The 16,478-nt window shown below is 40.3% G+C and overlaps 3 protein-coding genes across 3 annotated transcripts; 2 read left to right on the forward strand and 1 right to left on the reverse strand.

Annotated features, from left to right (window-relative positions):
- The first annotated feature begins 2,351 nt into the window (after positions 1-2,351).
- LOC122021338 (protein RETARDED ROOT GROWTH, mitochondrial-like) lies at positions 2,352-6,746 on the forward strand. Its single transcript, XM_042579461.1, has 7 exons — positions 2,352-2,850; positions 2,955-3,069; positions 4,207-4,372; positions 5,298-5,446; positions 5,531-5,682; positions 6,159-6,273; positions 6,374-6,746. The coding sequence occupies exons 1-7, from the start codon at positions 2,438-2,440 to the stop codon at positions 6,485-6,487; spliced, it is 1,224 nt and encodes a 407-aa protein (XP_042435395.1). The 5' UTR covers positions 2,352-2,437; the 3' UTR covers positions 6,488-6,746.
- A 900-nt stretch (positions 6,747-7,646) lies between these two features.
- On the reverse strand, positions 7,647-9,490 carry LOC122021069 (cytochrome P450 89A2-like). The gene has a single exon (XM_042579146.1). It carries the CDS (start codon positions 9,446-9,448, stop codon positions 7,922-7,924), a length of 1,527 nt encoding a protein of 508 aa, XP_042435080.1. The 5' UTR covers positions 9,449-9,490; the 3' UTR covers positions 7,647-7,921.
- A 623-nt stretch (positions 9,491-10,113) lies between these two features.
- On the forward strand, positions 10,114-10,776 carry LOC122019457. Its single transcript, XM_042576917.1, has one exon. It carries the CDS (start codon positions 10,114-10,116, stop codon positions 10,774-10,776), a length of 663 nt encoding a protein of 220 aa, XP_042432851.1.
- Positions 10,777-16,478: the final 5,702 nt, after the last annotated feature.

Raw genomic sequence — 16,478 nt, forward strand, 5'->3', positions numbered from 1 at the left:
TTGAAGGAAGAAAATATAGGTATTTATTCAAGAATTTTAAAAACAAACTAATTTTGAAAAAGGATAGATAGTATAATTTTAAAAAATTATAATTTTTGAAAAGAAAAAAAAAAGATTTTGAAAGAATTGGAACCTATTCTACTAAGCACATTCATAATTGTCTTCTAAGTTCACTGAACTCAAGTTTATGTAAGGATTTTGTAAAAATATCTATTAGGTTTGACTTGGACACAACATAATCAAGTATAATATCACCCCTAGCTACATGATTCCTTACAAAGTTGTGTTTAACTTCTATGTGTTTAATCCTTGAATGGTATATATATTATATTCTTTGTTAAATTAATTAAACTTATGTTTTCAATTAAATTTTTTATATTTTATATTATCAATAATTGATAATCTTTTAAAATATGCATCATCCATAAGAGTTGAGACATACATTCTTCCATAGCTATGTACTCTGCTTGAGTAGTGAATAGGCAATATAGTGTTACTTATTGGTGTAGGGAGCACCAAACGATCAAACTTGAGTTTTGATTATGACAAACAGTTCAAAAGTTAAGATGTCTTGTGATTTAATAAGTGTTACTGAGCTTACATAAAACTCCAAAGTGTTCTTAGGCAAAAGTCCTAATGGATTCTAGGCAGGTGGAAAACCCTAAGGGGAGGTAACCTTAGGTCCTAGGAGTGGTAATCCTAGATTATGGAGAGTCCTAGCTACGGTTAGGCAACAAAATCCTGGTTCGGGGGACTGGGCGAAGTTTTATCTGGTGGAGGACTTTATGTGAAATCCTAGAGTCGAGGATTCTAGGTGAAAATCCTGGGGGTCACAGACACTAGATAGAAGTCTGGACAGGTCATGGAGTGGACATTCAACATGAAGTCCTAGAGTCTCAAATGCTAAGAAAAAGTTCAGATGGTCTGGAGGGCTAGTCTGACAAAAGGTAAACTCTCTTGAGAGGAATAGGTGAGGGCGCGTTCCCTAAAGAGGGAATAGTAAGCGTCGATCTGACCTAAAGTTTCAGGGAAACTCAAAGTCAGGACCGAACAGTCTGAAGGCTATCAAAACTTATCTTTACATGTTATTTGCTAATTATTCTAACTCTGTTTTACATAAAACTAATAATTTTATTGGTCAAAACTTATCTTTACATTTTTATTTACAAATTTAATCTAAATTATCATAAAATATTGGTCAAAATTTAATAAAATGTTGAATTGATAAATTTGATTAGTAATAAAATTAATAATAATATTATTAATTTGATTAGTAATAATATTATTAAAATAAATAAATATAAATATATAAAATTTATTTAGAAATTTTTAAACTTTAAAAAATTTTATATAATATTTTTAGGATATAATTTCTTTAGACTTTATTAAATTATTAATTAATTAAGTTGAGAATTAATTTGATTTATTAATATATATTTTATATTAAAACCTAATGTTTCAAGTTTCTTTGCCTTTAAGTACAGCGTCGCCATCCAAATCGACTTTGACTTCGGCCTACTCGTAACTAGCCGATGGAAACATCACTAGTCGTCTCAAATAATTTTTCTGTTTGTTTTTCTTCTTTCCGGCACACCGCAAGCTTCACCGGATGACACTCCTCATTGTTTCCCATCAAGAGTAACAGTAGAAAAATCTCCGCATGCAGCTTGCCGCCGTGAGTCACTGCTGGAGAAAAGGGTACAAGCAGCTGCCATTTCATTCCAGCTGTTCTGATCATTCTTTTGCCATTATAACATTGGAGAACGATGTTTCAGAGGACTCTCGACTTCACAGGAAATGCATGTTGAGAAGTTGATGCAGGCCGCCGAGAGGTTGAACAAGGACAGAGCTTTTAAGATCAAAGAAATAATCAAAATCGAGGAGCGAGAAGAAAAATGACTTATTTGTATAAAGTTAAGGCGATTTGAAATCTATAGAAATCTTAAAGGTGAGATGAAGATTTTTTATTTTATTTTTAAAATTGTACAAGTGTTTTGGAGAACTCTTATTGGTTAAAATTTATATTCAAGGAATTCTAAAAGAATCGATGAAAATCTATTAAAATTTGAATATCAAAATATTTTCATAGAATTTTAAAAAATCAAGCTTGAATATCACGTACTTTTTAAAACTCTATAAAAAAAATAATTTAGATATCACTATATTTCTATAAAATTTATAAAAATCTAAATTGAATTAAAAGTCATTCAAATTAATTAATTTTTTAAATTGATAAACTAAAAATATAAAAATGTACTGTTAATTTAATTTATTATTTTTAATTTATACTATCAAATGTACTTTTTAAAAATATATTAGTTTTCATTTTAAATTTAGGACAAACCGGTAGACAGAAGAGTGGTATTTCGGATAATACCGAAACGGTTCAGTAAAATGCCGTAGTTACAAAGGCCGCTCTTGATGATGTAACGCCGCCATGGCGATTTCGCCGCTCGGCGCCCTCGCCAGGCGTCTCCGGACTCTACTTTCTTACTCTTCTTCTTCTCCTCCTCCTTCCCCCTACTTCCCTTCTCCCTACAAAGCCCTCCATCGCGGCCCCACCCAAATCGTAATCCCTTTCTCTCTTCCCGGCGGTGGCCTGTCCGCTGCCGCATCCTTCCTCCTCTTTCGGTCCCATCGACGCCCCCTCCTTTTCCTTTCCCTCTTCAACAATCCCTTACCGAGGCACTATTCCTCCAGCCCTTCCGACCGCGGGGTCGAGTCTCGGGAGGATCAGCAGTCCCCCGCGCATTCCCCGCTCCATGAGGAGCAGGGGGGCCTCCTATCGCTGGCCCAGCAGGAGAAGCAGAGCCGGTTCATCCCTGTCAAGGCTTATTTCCTTTGCACTAGGTACCCTGATTCAGCTTGTCTCTTGTGTTCTTATGAAATTGCGGTTTTGATTTTTATGGGCTTTTTGTTGATTTCTACTATGGTGGCGTTCAATTGAATTGCAGTATTGACTTGAGGAGCTTGCAGGCCCAAAATGCATTTAATGTCGTCACCCCTCATACCTCTCGAGCCACCAATTACATTGTACTCCGATACCATGATGATAAGAACGATTCTCAGGTAAATGACTGTTGTTTTGATTTTGCCCCCTTTATAAACTGTATTCTTTCTGCTGGAAGCTCATGTAAACAAGCTCTTCTTTGACATGATTTATGTTGTTACTACTTAATAAATGTTTATGATCCCATTTCTTGGTGGATGACTACTCAGAAAGGAAATGTATACAATTTACATGAATTTGATTGGTAATTTCTGGTTCTTCCTTGCCTGTTCGTTGATGAAACTCTTAACATTAAACCCTTTACTTCATAAAATTCTGCAAAGTGTGCAACTTGTCCTTGGCAGGTTCAATTATCTAATATCTAGATTTCAGTTTTTTTTTTTTTTGTAAAATCAAATTTATGGAAAGTGATCAATAGGTTGATATCCATCATGACCGTCATTATCATCATCATGAACAAGCTGTGTATTGCCCCACTACTATTATAATCTGACATTCATCCATCTCCTAAATGTGTGATTTGTTTGATGTTTGTATCAGCAAACTGGCAATTAACTATGTAGAGTTCTGAAAATGGCTGAAAGCTAATAAACTACTCTCTCTCTCTATTTTTTTTCCTTTTTTTTTTTCTTGGCAATTGTTCTTTCCTTCCTTTCTTTAAAGTCTTTCCTTGAAGAAAGTTTGAAGCACTAAATATACAATGAACCATTCAAACTGATGGAATGCAATTATGCATACAAAAGCATGGCCTAGTTCTTTTCTTCTATTTTGTTCAGCATCTAAATCAGGTTTACTACAGTGGTGGCAGCATACTTGAAGTCTGTAAAATCATTGATAGTGTGCAAAACATTAGGATTGTGGATGGTTTCCAGAGTGGAAAATGTGTGCATTCTGTTTATCTGTAGCCTTCTGACATTTGGAAATTTCATTATCCCAATGATCTTGATGAATACTAGATTACCAGCCTTCCATTATAACCAGTAATTGCAGTATCATGAATAGAATGAGGAACCTAGATTCCAAGGACATCTGTCTTTATTTTAACTGAGTTCACTGCATTATGTATGTAGTATAACTGTAATTAGCTAGTTTTTGTTTTTGTGCCATGGCCATGATTGAAGTTCATGTAACTTTTGTTAATCAAATCCTAATACACTGTTTTTGCTCATGAAATCTTCGGTTTCTCTTTAATGTAGAAGGTTTTGAAGACTGATTTTCCAAGTGAAGTTTCTTGCCATTATATGGTTGTGTTTCATTATGGTTCAGTTGTGTTGTTTAATGTTTCTGATCATGAAGTTGATGGGTATCTGAAGATTGTTGAAAAGCATGCTTCAGGTATACTGCCAGAAATGAGAAAGGATGGTAAGCATCCCAAAGTTGCTTCCCTTCCTAGGGAAAAATGTACCACGTATGCATTATTTTCTTCATATGTTGGAATTAGAACACTGAACACCTTTGATGTGTGCATATCTTATAGGCATAGCATGTTGCAAAATTGGTGGTGTGTCACATTATTGTTGAACAATTAAGCTATAGGCCATCATATTGAATTTAGCATATTGGAAAATACTAAAAACTGGACAATGGCAATAGGCTGTTTAATGTAAATGCTCTTTCATCATCATATACCCTCAATTTTACTACAAATGTTACTTTTAAATCCCAATATATTGTAGATTGTGTTAAGTTAGGATGTAACCATAACTCTCTTAGTTAAAAAAAATAAATGCAGTGTTAGTACATGTAAAATGAAATTCTGACTTTGATTTGTCAACTTTCTTGGTGCAATTATATCAATGTGAGACTGGGAACTCTAAGAAGGCCTAGAAGGAGATGCCTTATATTCTGTCTCTTTTTAAAGAAGAATTTATGAAACACTTGTTGTAAATTTAGGTGATTCTCAATATATGTCTTGGAGTTCATATTTAATTATCTTGGTTTCCTCTAACATGTTACACTAATTTACTCATTGTCTCTTCCCTTTTAACTTTTAGCATTATACTGCCCTAACAAGCATCACTTTATTCAGGATAGGTACTCCTATAAAAAAAGAAATGAAAGTCTTATAGTAGTTGTATGGTATAGTTTGAAATTTGAGCATCTTTCTAGTTTTCTGTTGCTGCTTTACTTGCATTGATTTACTATTCTTTCCATTACATGAATCATGTTTCATTCTACTAGGATATTAGGTATGCCCTTTTATAAAAAATAAGATTTATTGTTAAATTTGAAGAAAAAGCAATGCCTTTCAACTTCCTAAATTTGCTTTGAATTTTTGATACTCTAGATTTTGCAATAGTTGAGAAACCAACTCTTGAGAATTGGATGCAAGGTGGACTTGATTATATAGTGCTGAAGACTTTGAATATGGATGGCATACGAATCATAGGAAGAGTTCTTAGTCAAAGCATTGCTTTAGATCACTACATCCAGCAAGTATGTGGCAAGATATTTATCAGTCTCAAATTCATTGATTGCTCTTCTTCTCTTATGGAAAACTTATACTGTCACGTTTATTAGGTTGATGGAATGGTGGCCGAATTTGCAGAAATCAACCGTGTTTTGGAGAAGACTGGAATTTCTACTATGCAACGGAAGCAACTTTTCCAGTTAGTGTGGAGATCAAATTCTAACCTCACTGCTGTGATTCTCAAACTCGGGCTTTTTGAGAGGTGACCTTTATGCTTTGCATCATCAATTTATCTATTCGCTAATATAGTTTCCACAGTTATCTATCTATAACTAATATTTAAATCTATGATATTTCTATCTGGTGAATTTTGCTTCTGATCTTTAGTTGTCTTCCATTCTTCCTTTGGAATTTGAATTTCTTTTGCAGAATCATTTCTTGCAGAATTTCATTGACAAAATCCAGTGCTTTTACTGAATTTTGATATCTGCAGTTATATGCCAGTGCTAGCAATTTGTTTCTCCAATTTGCATGCAAAAAATTCTCATTAATGCTTTGTTGAGTGCGTAGACTAGAATCAGAAAATATTCAAGATCTAACGATACTGTGCAATCCTGGATGTGGGTCACTTAATTTCCTGCTATGTATTCTTAACCATATTGGATAGTTGAACACTGATTCAATATTTACTATAACTGGAAACTCTTTTATGAGCTTATGCTATTCTCAATTTTACAGTTCAGATATTGCTTGGAAGAATGCTAACTATGCACAGGTATGGGAGTATCTTCGGGATGAATATGAGCTATCACAGAGATTTGAAAATCTTAATTTTAAATTGAAATTTGTGGAGGTAAACCTCATGCCTCACCATTTCTGTAGTTTCTTAGATTTGTCTGCCAATGCCAATTTTACGATTTATCTATTCTCCCTGTCTTTTGCTCTTTGTGCAGCATAATATCAGTTTCATCCAGGAAATCCTTCAGAATCGAACATTTGTTTTCTTGGAGTGGCTGATCATTTTTTTGATTGCTCTTGATATCTTCCTCTCATACATTCTACATTAAAGAACCATTGCTTCCGCAATCTGACTACGACCAGAAACTAGGCAATGAGGAAACTGTTTATTTTCAATGATTGGACTGGCGTGCTAAAACAGATTTATTTGTCATCATCTACCAACGACAATGGGTAGATTTTGTTGAGTTCAGAGAAACAATATACCATGAACTTTGCAGTCCTAGGTAATTTTGTTTTTGCATGTAAATTCTGCATGTAAAATTTTAATTAAGTGATGGGAAGGGAAGGGGAAACGAATTGCAATCATTAACGTTGCTGAGCTGCTGAACTTGTAGTTGGAGTGCTAGTGAGGCAGAACGTTGTAATCCGTGAAGCAGCGAATTTTTGTTTGTTTCTATAAATCTTTAAGCAGTCTTGAGATGAGCGGAAAAATAAGTGTTTAAAAATTCTTAAGTTAATTTCGGTAAGATCTTTTATCTAGGAGTAGTCAAATATAAGTTTTTAATAAGCTCGGTATGCAGTTAATTTTAGAGAGTACAATAATTCAGTTTAGTTGACGCTAAGTTTATACGAGTGTCATATCTAAATAATTTCTAGTTAATGTTTTTTTATTCATATCAGTTTGACTGATTTTTTTATGCGAGAGTTATTTTGTGATTGTCTTAATTTTCTATATGATTTGATTCTGCATCACAATCTCTATTCGGCATCAGAACAGAATAAGCATGATATCGACATGATTCATTGCACAAGGTGTTGAATGATCCATGGCGTATTCATTAGATTAATTAAGTCAAATACATTTAGCAGACTGAGCAGATCAAGCCAAAAGGTGAACGAAAAAAGTCAAGTTTACTTAAAAATAAATAAACAAAATCAAGCATAAAATAAGTCACTCTACCAATTATACTATTATTATTATTATAATTATCAAATAAAGGGACAAGCAAACTAATTTTTTTTTTCATTCCACTTGATCATTGCTTCCATTCAATATTGTCATTTATCGACTCTTTTGTCTCCAGCGCCGTTGCGGCTCTGATTTTATCCCATCACACGCTACATCGATGAGCTTTTACAGTCGCTTCTAATGTCGCCTTCCCCTATTCGTCTTGTCTTTTGATTCTGGTAATTGTGAGGTCTTCTAAACTTCGTCCCAACAATTAGCGTGCCTGAGCATTTTTAGGTGCTCTCTTGTCCGTGCATTACATCCTGAAAAAATGAATAATTCCACTTAAAGAATCATCACAATAACATAAAAAAATACCTACTTTTTCATCTTAGCAAGTAATTAATTTTTGGTAATATAGTTGTAGTTGCCATAAGTCTTCTTACTATAATTTTAAGATCATACACCATAATTATCGTTCACAATTAATATTTATAAGGTTGTATCATAAATGAGCAGTACTGCATGCTTGCAGATTATTCGACTACAATAATAGCAACGAAATATAATTTCTTTTGATTTTCTCCTTTCTTCACAGAGTCCTTGGCACCAGGCGAGCTAGAAACGGGTGCTTCATGCCCACAGTGAGGCCCGGTTCTTCGGCCAGCTCCACCTCCTTCCCCACCACCTCCACCCACCGGAATCTCCACACCAAATTCGCCACCACGTACTGCACCACCAGCATGGCCATGCCCATCCCTGGGCACAATCTCTTCCCGGCCCCGAACGGCATCATCTTGATTCCCCGAACCCCAGTCAAGTCCACTCCCTCTCCCTCCCCACCCTCCATAAATCTCTCCGGCCGGAACTCCATCGCCTCCTTCCACACCGCTTCGTCTCGCCCCATCTCGGCCACAGCGAAGTTCACCACTGCCCCCTCCGGGATCACGTACCCAGCCACCTCCCTCTCCTCCGCCACCGTGTGCGGCAGCAGAAGGTGCGCCGGCGGGTGCCGTCGCAGCCCTTCCAGCACCACCGCCTTCAGATACTCCATTTCTTTCACCTCTTCCTCCCCGACGATCGTTGATTTGTTAGCTCCCATCACACTCGCGATCTCCGCCACCAATTTATCTTGCACGTGCGGTTGCTTGACGAGATTGGCCATGATCCATTGCAACGCGGCGGAGGTGGTCTCAGTGCTCGCGTTGAGAAATTCCGAGCAGAGATTAACTATCTCCTCCTCGATCAGCCGACGTCGACGTACCTCCTCCTCGAGCTCGACGCCGAGGAGTGCATCGAGGTATGATGGCATACTTCTGCAACGAAGGACCGCAAGTTGATCTCGGCTGCGAGTTCGAATGATAGGAATTAAAAGATCATCGAGCCGCCTCCGGAGCCGGACCAACTGCACCCATCTCCTCCAGAACACCACCAACACAATCTTGGGCAGTAAATTGAAGACGCTGAGCTTAACTGCGAGGCTTATGATTCCGACTTGAGCCTCCCTCACCGCCCACAACGTACTCTCCTCGAGCTCCTCGCCGAAGCAGAGCAGCGAGAATAACCGAAACAGAGCCCGCGCGAATATCTCGCTGGGGCTGACTTCGTTCTCCCTGGCGGCGACGGAAGCCGAGGTGAGGTCGTCGACGAGTGCTTCGAGGGCCCACTGGCGCGCTCCCGGTAGGAGAGCCACGGAAGCGAAGGCTCGACGGAGGAGGCGCCAGTGAGGGCCGTAGTCGGTCATATTGACGGTGTGGACGTTGCTGCCGAGGGCGCGAGAGGTGCCGAGGGGCGGAGGACGGCGCGCAAAGGCGGAGCTCTGGTGGACCAATGCTGCCTGCGCGACGTGTCCTTCCATGATGAAGACGGCTGGTCGGCGGCCGATGTAGAGTGTGACAGTAGGGCCGTAGGCGGCTCGGAGATGAGTGAAGAGAGTGCCGATTCGTGAGAAAGAGGGTGGAAGCCAGAGAAGGTTGCCCACCAGAGGAAGGGGAGGAGGGCCTGGCGGCAATGATCTAACCTTCGCAGTTCCTTTACATGGACGTGGAGTTAATACGAGTGTGATTAAGCAGTAGGAGAGGGGGATGAAGAGGAACAGCAAGAGGAAGAGGAAGCTCATGGCGTCTAAAAGATGATTCCTTCGCCCGATGCCTCTGCCAGCGCGTCCAGGCAATAGATCTTATTGTTAGGGTGTCTGCGGAAGTTGGGTTTTGTAAACCCAATTGCATGACTTCAAAAAGCAATGGTGGGTTTACCAAACCGAAGAAGTTGGGTTTTGTAAACCCAATTATATTGCATGACTTCAAAAAATTTAGAATTAAAGAAGCCAACATTCAGGATGTTGGCTTCATATTGCTTTTAAGAATATGAAATTAAATGCACATGAGTCCCATGTTAGTTGTCAAGCAAATATTTAATTTTGTTATTTTTTATTTTTTAAAACTTAATCAAATGAGACAATAGATAATGCCCATTTTTGTCAAATGAACGACAATGTTCATTTTGCAAAATTGACCGACAACATTCATTTGTCAAAATGAACGTTATCTGGCAATGTCTATCTTTTAAACAACGGTAAAAATATGACAACGTCTATTTTTTAGACAATGGTAAAAAAATGACTATTTAATATTTAGACAACGTTGTTTGGTAACGTCGTTGTAAAATAACCGTTATAAACTAACTATTACAAATTAGTCTATATATATCAATGTGGAAGTTATGATTCTTCATTCCATTGTATTTCTGATTTATGAACCACTTAAAACTTCATTTATATTCGAAATGTCTGAAGATCTTCATCGCTCTAGAGAAAATAATATTCGTGAATTTTGGAGAAATGAGATGTGGGAAGATGCGGAAGATGATGTTGATCGAATGATGATTACGCTACTTGAGAAGGAAGAGCAGAGACGTCAAGAAACTCGAAGTTCTCGAAGAGCTACAAATCGGAGGTATGTGGACCGGGATCGTGAAGACAGGCATGTTTGCCTTGTCCGAGATTACTTCTCGGATGTTCCAACATTTCACGCTGAAGTCTTTCGACGACGATTTCGCATGCGAAGAGAGTTATTTGTTCCCATAGTCGATGCCTTGACAGATTATTCAGAGTATTTTCAGTGGAGGAGAGATGCAATTGGAAGGAAAGGTTTGTCACCACTTCAAAAATGCACGGCGGCTATTCGTCAATTGACATATGCATCCCCCGCCGACTCTCTAGATGAGTATGTACGGATGGGTGAGAGAACTTCCCTTGATTGCTTGATCAACTTCTGTCGATGTATGATCGATGTGTATGGGGCACGATACTTGCGAAGACCCAATGCTGCTGACACTCAACGCTTGCTTCAAATGCATGAGCAGAGACACGATTTTCTTGGAAAGTTGGGCAGCCTTGATTGCATGCATTGGGAGTGGAGGAATTGCCCCATCACTTGGAAAGGTTAGTTTACTAGAGACGATTATGGTGTGCCAACAATAATTCTTGAAGCTGTCGCGTCTGCAGACTTGTGGATATGGCATGCTTTTTTTGGCGTCGTAGGGTCGGGTAACGATATAAATGTTCTTAATGAATCACCGTTATTTAACGTCGTCCTACAGGGAAATGCAACGGATGTTAATTTCACAGTAAACGACACATCATATACAAAAGGATACTATCTGACAGATGGTATATACTCGGAATGGGCTACGTTCGTGAAGAGCTTTCCATGTCCCGAGGATCCCAAAAGGAAAAAAATTTAAGGAGAGACAGGAGGCTGCAAGAAAGGATGTGGAGCGAGCATTTGGAGTGCTTCAAGCTCGTTGGGCAATAATTAGAGGTCCTACGCGATCTTGGTACAAAAATGACTTAAAGGATATCATGTATATGTGCATTATTTTGCACAACATGATTATTGAGGATGAAGGAAAGACATCAGTCAATTGGTCGGATGAATACTCTCCTCCACCGGCATAAATAGTCATGGGCACTACCCCAGAATTCCAAGAGTACCTCCAGAATTATAACGAGCTACGTGATAGAGAAGTGCATCACCGGCTTCGAGCTGACTTAGTTGACCATGTCTGGACACACGTTATGAATATAATTAGTGAGGAATAAGTTAATTATTAATTAATTCTGTTTTAATTATGTACTATGTTTTATTTTATGATCTCATTGTAATTATTTATTTGTTAATGTTACAAATTATTAAATTTTCAATAATATTTTTATAAAATTATTTTGTTTGTAAATAAATTTAGTGAACAAAAAATGTAGCTAATTATTATATATTAATTATTAAATTAATAATTTATTTAAAAATATTAAATAAAACTAATATATATTATTAATAAATTAATTAACAGGTATATTATAAATATGTATTTATGATAATATATAAATAAATAGTAAATAAGATAGTAAATAGAAAATATAGATAATGATGTGGTGGGTCCAATATAAAGTTGTTTGTTGGGTTTATGATTGTAGGGAGAGGTTTATAAAAGTTATAGATTTTTTATTTTTAATGTGGCAGTGATGTGGCATAGTAGGTCCCACGATAAAGTTGAGTTTATAAGTTTAGGATTGCGGTTACTCTTAAAACAAGAGAGACGAAAGAAAGTTAGGCAATAATTATGTTAGATGATTTTAATACGGTGATCCTGTCTGAGAGTCGAGTTGACGGGCGCTGGGGACGTGACGCTTGCTGCTGTCTTCAGATGACTTCCAAGATGACGTGGACCTCCAGCGAACCTGCAACAAAGCTGACCCGGGAAGGGGTTCCCGACGACGACCCTCCGACGCTCAAGTTAGGCACCGGTGAAATAAAGTGGAAGTAGAGTAACGAAACTGTAGCTACAGTGAATAATCGCGCATACCTCCGTCGAAGTCTGGGGGTCCTTATATAGGATCCGGGGGGGGCATGCATGCTTCCCGAGGCGTGCACGCTCCTCAAAGCATACCTCAAAATGTACGTTTCAGAAAAGTGTGTCTGACGCCATACCGCAACCGTCCGAGCATATCTCCGACATGATAGTGGAAACTTCCATCGTACGATCTTCTGTCCGGTCTGGTCACCGACCATGCTGTCTGTCAGCGGTGCATGTCTCGAGAAGGATATCACCAGCTAGCTATTTTGTCCTCTTCTCTCTTGTCTGTTACTAGGCCGAGCGGGTGAGCTGCTCAGTCACATACTCGGACGGGCATGCAACCTTAGTCATTCGGTAGGTCGACCGAGCAGACTTGTCGGTCGGCGTATCACCTCTTTTATACAAAACCCCCTGAGCATCGGAAACTCGACCTGTGATCGAGTTGTCTTCACACCGGCCTGGGCGCTATTAAGGCCGATCGGCGAGGTGACCTCCCCGCTCGGCCAAAACATTGGTCTGCCCATCTTGACTTTGACTTCCACGTGTCGTTGACTACTGTACGGTCGGGCCCCCTCCTTCACCACCGGATCACGTGTCTCCCCCTCAAGTCTAGTCGAAGGAGGTTAAAAGTCCGACTGACTGGACTACTAGTCTAGCGGTGTAGCGGTCGCTCAGCCACTGACGTGGGTGCTTCTTTGTTCGGGCACTGTGATGGTGCCAGGCAACCGCTCGGCAGCCTACCCACTGGGCCTTGGAAAGTTTTGCTTATCGCTGATTACCTTGCCGACCCGAGGGCGATTAATGCTGACGTCTTCAGGATCTCCTCGGAATTCATGCAAATCCCTGCTATTAAGGCCGAGCATGCACCCACACCTGCGTAATGGCGTTCATTAAATGTCGCCCTTTAACTTGTCATCACATGGCGCCACCGCCGTCATCATAAAAGAGAGGGCGTCAGCTTCGATGGGACAGGCGGTGGTTTGAATTCAACGGTCGGATGTCGACTTCGATCTCGATGACCTGGATCGGACGGCTAAGGTTGACCGAGCTCTATGTTTATAAAGCACCAGCGCCGACAACTATTCGATCATTGCTGCTTCCGCGTGTTTCATCGGCTTCCTTTGCCTCCAGCGCTTCGACGATCTTCCACCTCCCTCTCCTAGGTCCACTTTTGTAAGCTCCCTGCTCCTCTCTTATTTTCGCGTTTGCTTCCCCTTGCTTTCCTTGGTGTCGCCTCTTTCGTCGTTCTTTCCGTCGATCCTTCCGACAAGCTTCTGCATTTTCATTTTCCGATCATGGCCAGTTCGTCCACCCCCTCTCCCGGCCTTTGGTATCAAGCCATGGAGAGTCGGTTCGACTCGGGAGATGCCTTTAAACTGATCAATGCATATGACATCCCTACTGACCACAAACTCACCCTGGCTGGCCGTCCGACCGACCTCATGACCCATCGGCCGACACTGTTATCTTCTTCCGTGACCAATTCGTAGGTGGCCTTAGGTTTCCCATCCACCCATTCATTATAGAAGTGTGCAACTACTTTCGCATTTCACTCGGCCAGCTCGTGCCCAACTCCTTCAGGCTGTAGTGTGGCGTAGTTGTGCTCTTCCGAGTGCACAACATCCCTCTTAAGCCTCAGATTTTTCATTATTTTTACTATCCCAAGCAGTCCGAGCTAAGCACCTTCTTGTTTCAAGCTCGGATCGGCTTTGTTTTCTTTGATAAAATGCCTACCTCCAACAAGCACTGGAAGGACAATTTCTTCTTTTTGAGTTTTCCCGAGCCGCCACCCTTCCGAACCCAGTGGCAAACTTCGCTGCCGCCTCCCCCCGACCTGAAGAGTTATAGGACCGAGCCCGCTTTTCTACACGCGGCTAGCCTGCTGGCCGGGCTGAAGCTGGACATCCATATGCTGCTGCACGAAGGGATGCTGTATCTATTCGGCTTAAGCCCAATCCGAACGCGGCTTCCGAACGGCCCGGGTAAGAAATAACTTTCTCTCCTTTTCCTTGAGTCTAACTGATTTCTTTTCTCTTTTTTGCAGCCGAGACTATGATGAAATCAGTGGTTTAAAATACCGAAAAGGGCAGGTAATGATAAGGAAATTTTTCAGAATTTTTAGAAATTTTTCGGGAAATTTTCGGAGCTCGTATAGATGAGTTTACGGGGATGAAAACAGGGCAGGGGAAAGCCTATTTAGGCTACCCCAATTTAACGAGGAAAAGTTCGATTTTTTTTTTATTCTCCTTTTTCCTTGTTTTTATTTATCTTATTTTCTTCCGCGACGCCGTTTCCCTCGCGCACCTGAGCCGCACCCCCTTCCTCGCCTGACGCCATCTCCACCGTACCCTAACCGGCGGCGGTTACCTTCCTCCCCTTCTATTTCTCGCCATTGCCTCTTCCCCTCGCCACTGTCTAACATGTTCTGTTTTTGTTGTTTGTTATGTATCCATGTTTATGCCTCGTGATTATTGCCATGGTTACCTTAATTCCTAGAGTAAGTGACATACCATGCTTTACTGATGTAAGACTAGATTCTGGATTTTTATTATCTGGCATGTGTACCTATATTTTTATATCATATCTGATCTGTATACCTAGACCCTTTTGTTTTGATCCATGTACATTGTTGGTACATATTTTATGGAGGTGGATATGTTCCGGACCTACGTTGTTATATCATAGAGGATCTGTATACCCTAGATCTGTGGATCCGACTTACTGGTACTAGGGTACACATTTATATATATATATATATATATATATATATATATGTGGATTTGGTTCAGGATATTGTCATGCTTAGTTTCATGCACCATTCTCATGATTGCATGCTGCGTGATAGGCTGCTCCATTATTGTAGAGCATATCACCAGTTTCATCACTGTTCGGTGCTCCGTTGGTCCGCTCATGGGTAGCGTGACGCAGCGTGGTAACACGTCAGTTTTGCTCTGTTCAGTGCTCCGTTGGTCCGCTCATGGGTAGTGTGATGCAGCGTGGTAGCACGTCAGGGACCCCTCCCCGTCATGGTGTACCGGGAGATGAGAGCATTGTGCTCCCCCATTTATGTTTTGGGGTAGGAGTATATGTGTACTCCGACAATATCCCGTCCATTCGGTCACTCATCAAGAGCAGTGACGTCAGAGTGCATGGTTGTCACAACCTTACCCACTCAGTCTCACCATTGTGTGTGAGATGACTGATTGACGTCAGGGGTGACCATGTCATTGACATCATATGCATTTATTGCATTTATTTGCTTGTGTTTGCTGTATTTTGGTGGATGCATTTATTTACCCACTCAGTCTCACCATTGTGTGTGAGATGACTGATTGACGTCAGGGGTGACCATGTCATTGACATCATATGCATTTATTGCATTTATTTGCTTGTGTTTGCTGTATTTTGGTGGATGCATTTATTTGACATGCATACAGGAGGCATATTGTGTATCTGGTTTGACGATCCTTTTGTTCTGTATAGGAGTTCCTGGTGAGTACAGCTTCCTCAGTTACCTTTCAGTTTTGCATATTTCCTATATATGATTAGGAAGTTGTATTCCATGTTTATTGCTGTTAGATATTTCTTACTAGGCATGTCTATTGGTATTCGCTGAGTTGTTGAACTCACCCCCGTGGACACTATCTTTTTCAGGTACCAGGTTGGTTATGATGTCGCTTGGAGTATCCTGTTTGCTGGTCCCCACATCACCTCAGAAGATTTATCGGTTTCATTTATGTTTTGTTTGTTTTATGTGTCAGTGTGTTTAGTTTGTGCTCCGATTTTGTTTCTGGAGTTTTGAAGTTGTTATGTGGTATTTTGTATTATTGTTGGTTGTGTAAGCCTAGCCGGCTAGCAGTTTTGTGTTTGGTTTGTATTTGGTTTCTGTCATTTTCTGTTGTGTTTTGGTTTTGGTACAGCCGAGTGGGCTGCTTTACATATAACTACGTGGTTGTGTTTTTATTGTATCAGCCGAGTAAGCTGTATCATATAACTGTGTGGTTGTATGTATATTCCAGCCGCCTGTGGCTGATGTATATTGTGCATGTAGAAATGATTCAAATTGTCAGCCGTACAGGGGAGGTGCTACCGAAATTTCTTCGGACAGGGACTCCCCCGGGGCGTGACAGGTGGTGTTCGGCATGCTGAAATGCAAGGCCGCAGAGATAGAGGCGGCTGCAGCGCAGGAGGCGGAGAGACTTGGCATCACCCCGGTCGGCTTTCATGAAGGTGAGAGCGAAGACGTGCAGACGGCGGACGATGCGTGTGCCGCTCGGACAGTCACTACTGATGCA

This window comes from Zingiber officinale, chromosome 9A (assembly GCF_018446385.1).
Source record: "Zingiber officinale cultivar Zhangliang chromosome 9A, Zo_v1.1, whole genome shotgun sequence".
Lineage (NCBI taxonomy): Eukaryota > Viridiplantae > Streptophyta > Magnoliopsida > Zingiberales > Zingiberaceae > Zingiber > Zingiber officinale.

What these genes read in the sequence shown, in the direction of transcription:
- LOC122021338 (XM_042579461.1), top strand. Translation starts at nt 2,438, where the DNA reads ATGGCGATTTCGCCGCTCGGCGCCCTCGCCAGGCGTCTCCGGACTCTA. An exon ending in GCTTATTTCCTTTGCACTAG is followed by an intron (nt 2,851 to 2,954) that starts GTACCCTGATTC and finishes ATTGAATTGCAG; the next exon opens with TATTGACTTGAGGAGCTTGC. An exon ending in TTAAATTGAAATTTGTGGAG is followed by an intron (nt 6,274 to 6,373) that starts GTAAACCTCATG and finishes CTCTTTGTGCAG; the next exon opens with CATAATATCAGTTTCATCCA.
- LOC122021069 (XM_042579146.1), bottom strand. Translation starts at nt 9,448, where the DNA reads ATGAGCTTCCTCTTCCTCTTGCTGTTCCTCTTCATCCCCCTCTCCTAC.
- LOC122019457 (XM_042576917.1), top strand. Translation starts at nt 10,114, where the DNA reads ATGTCTGAAGATCTTCATCGCTCTAGAGAAAATAATATTCGTGAATTT.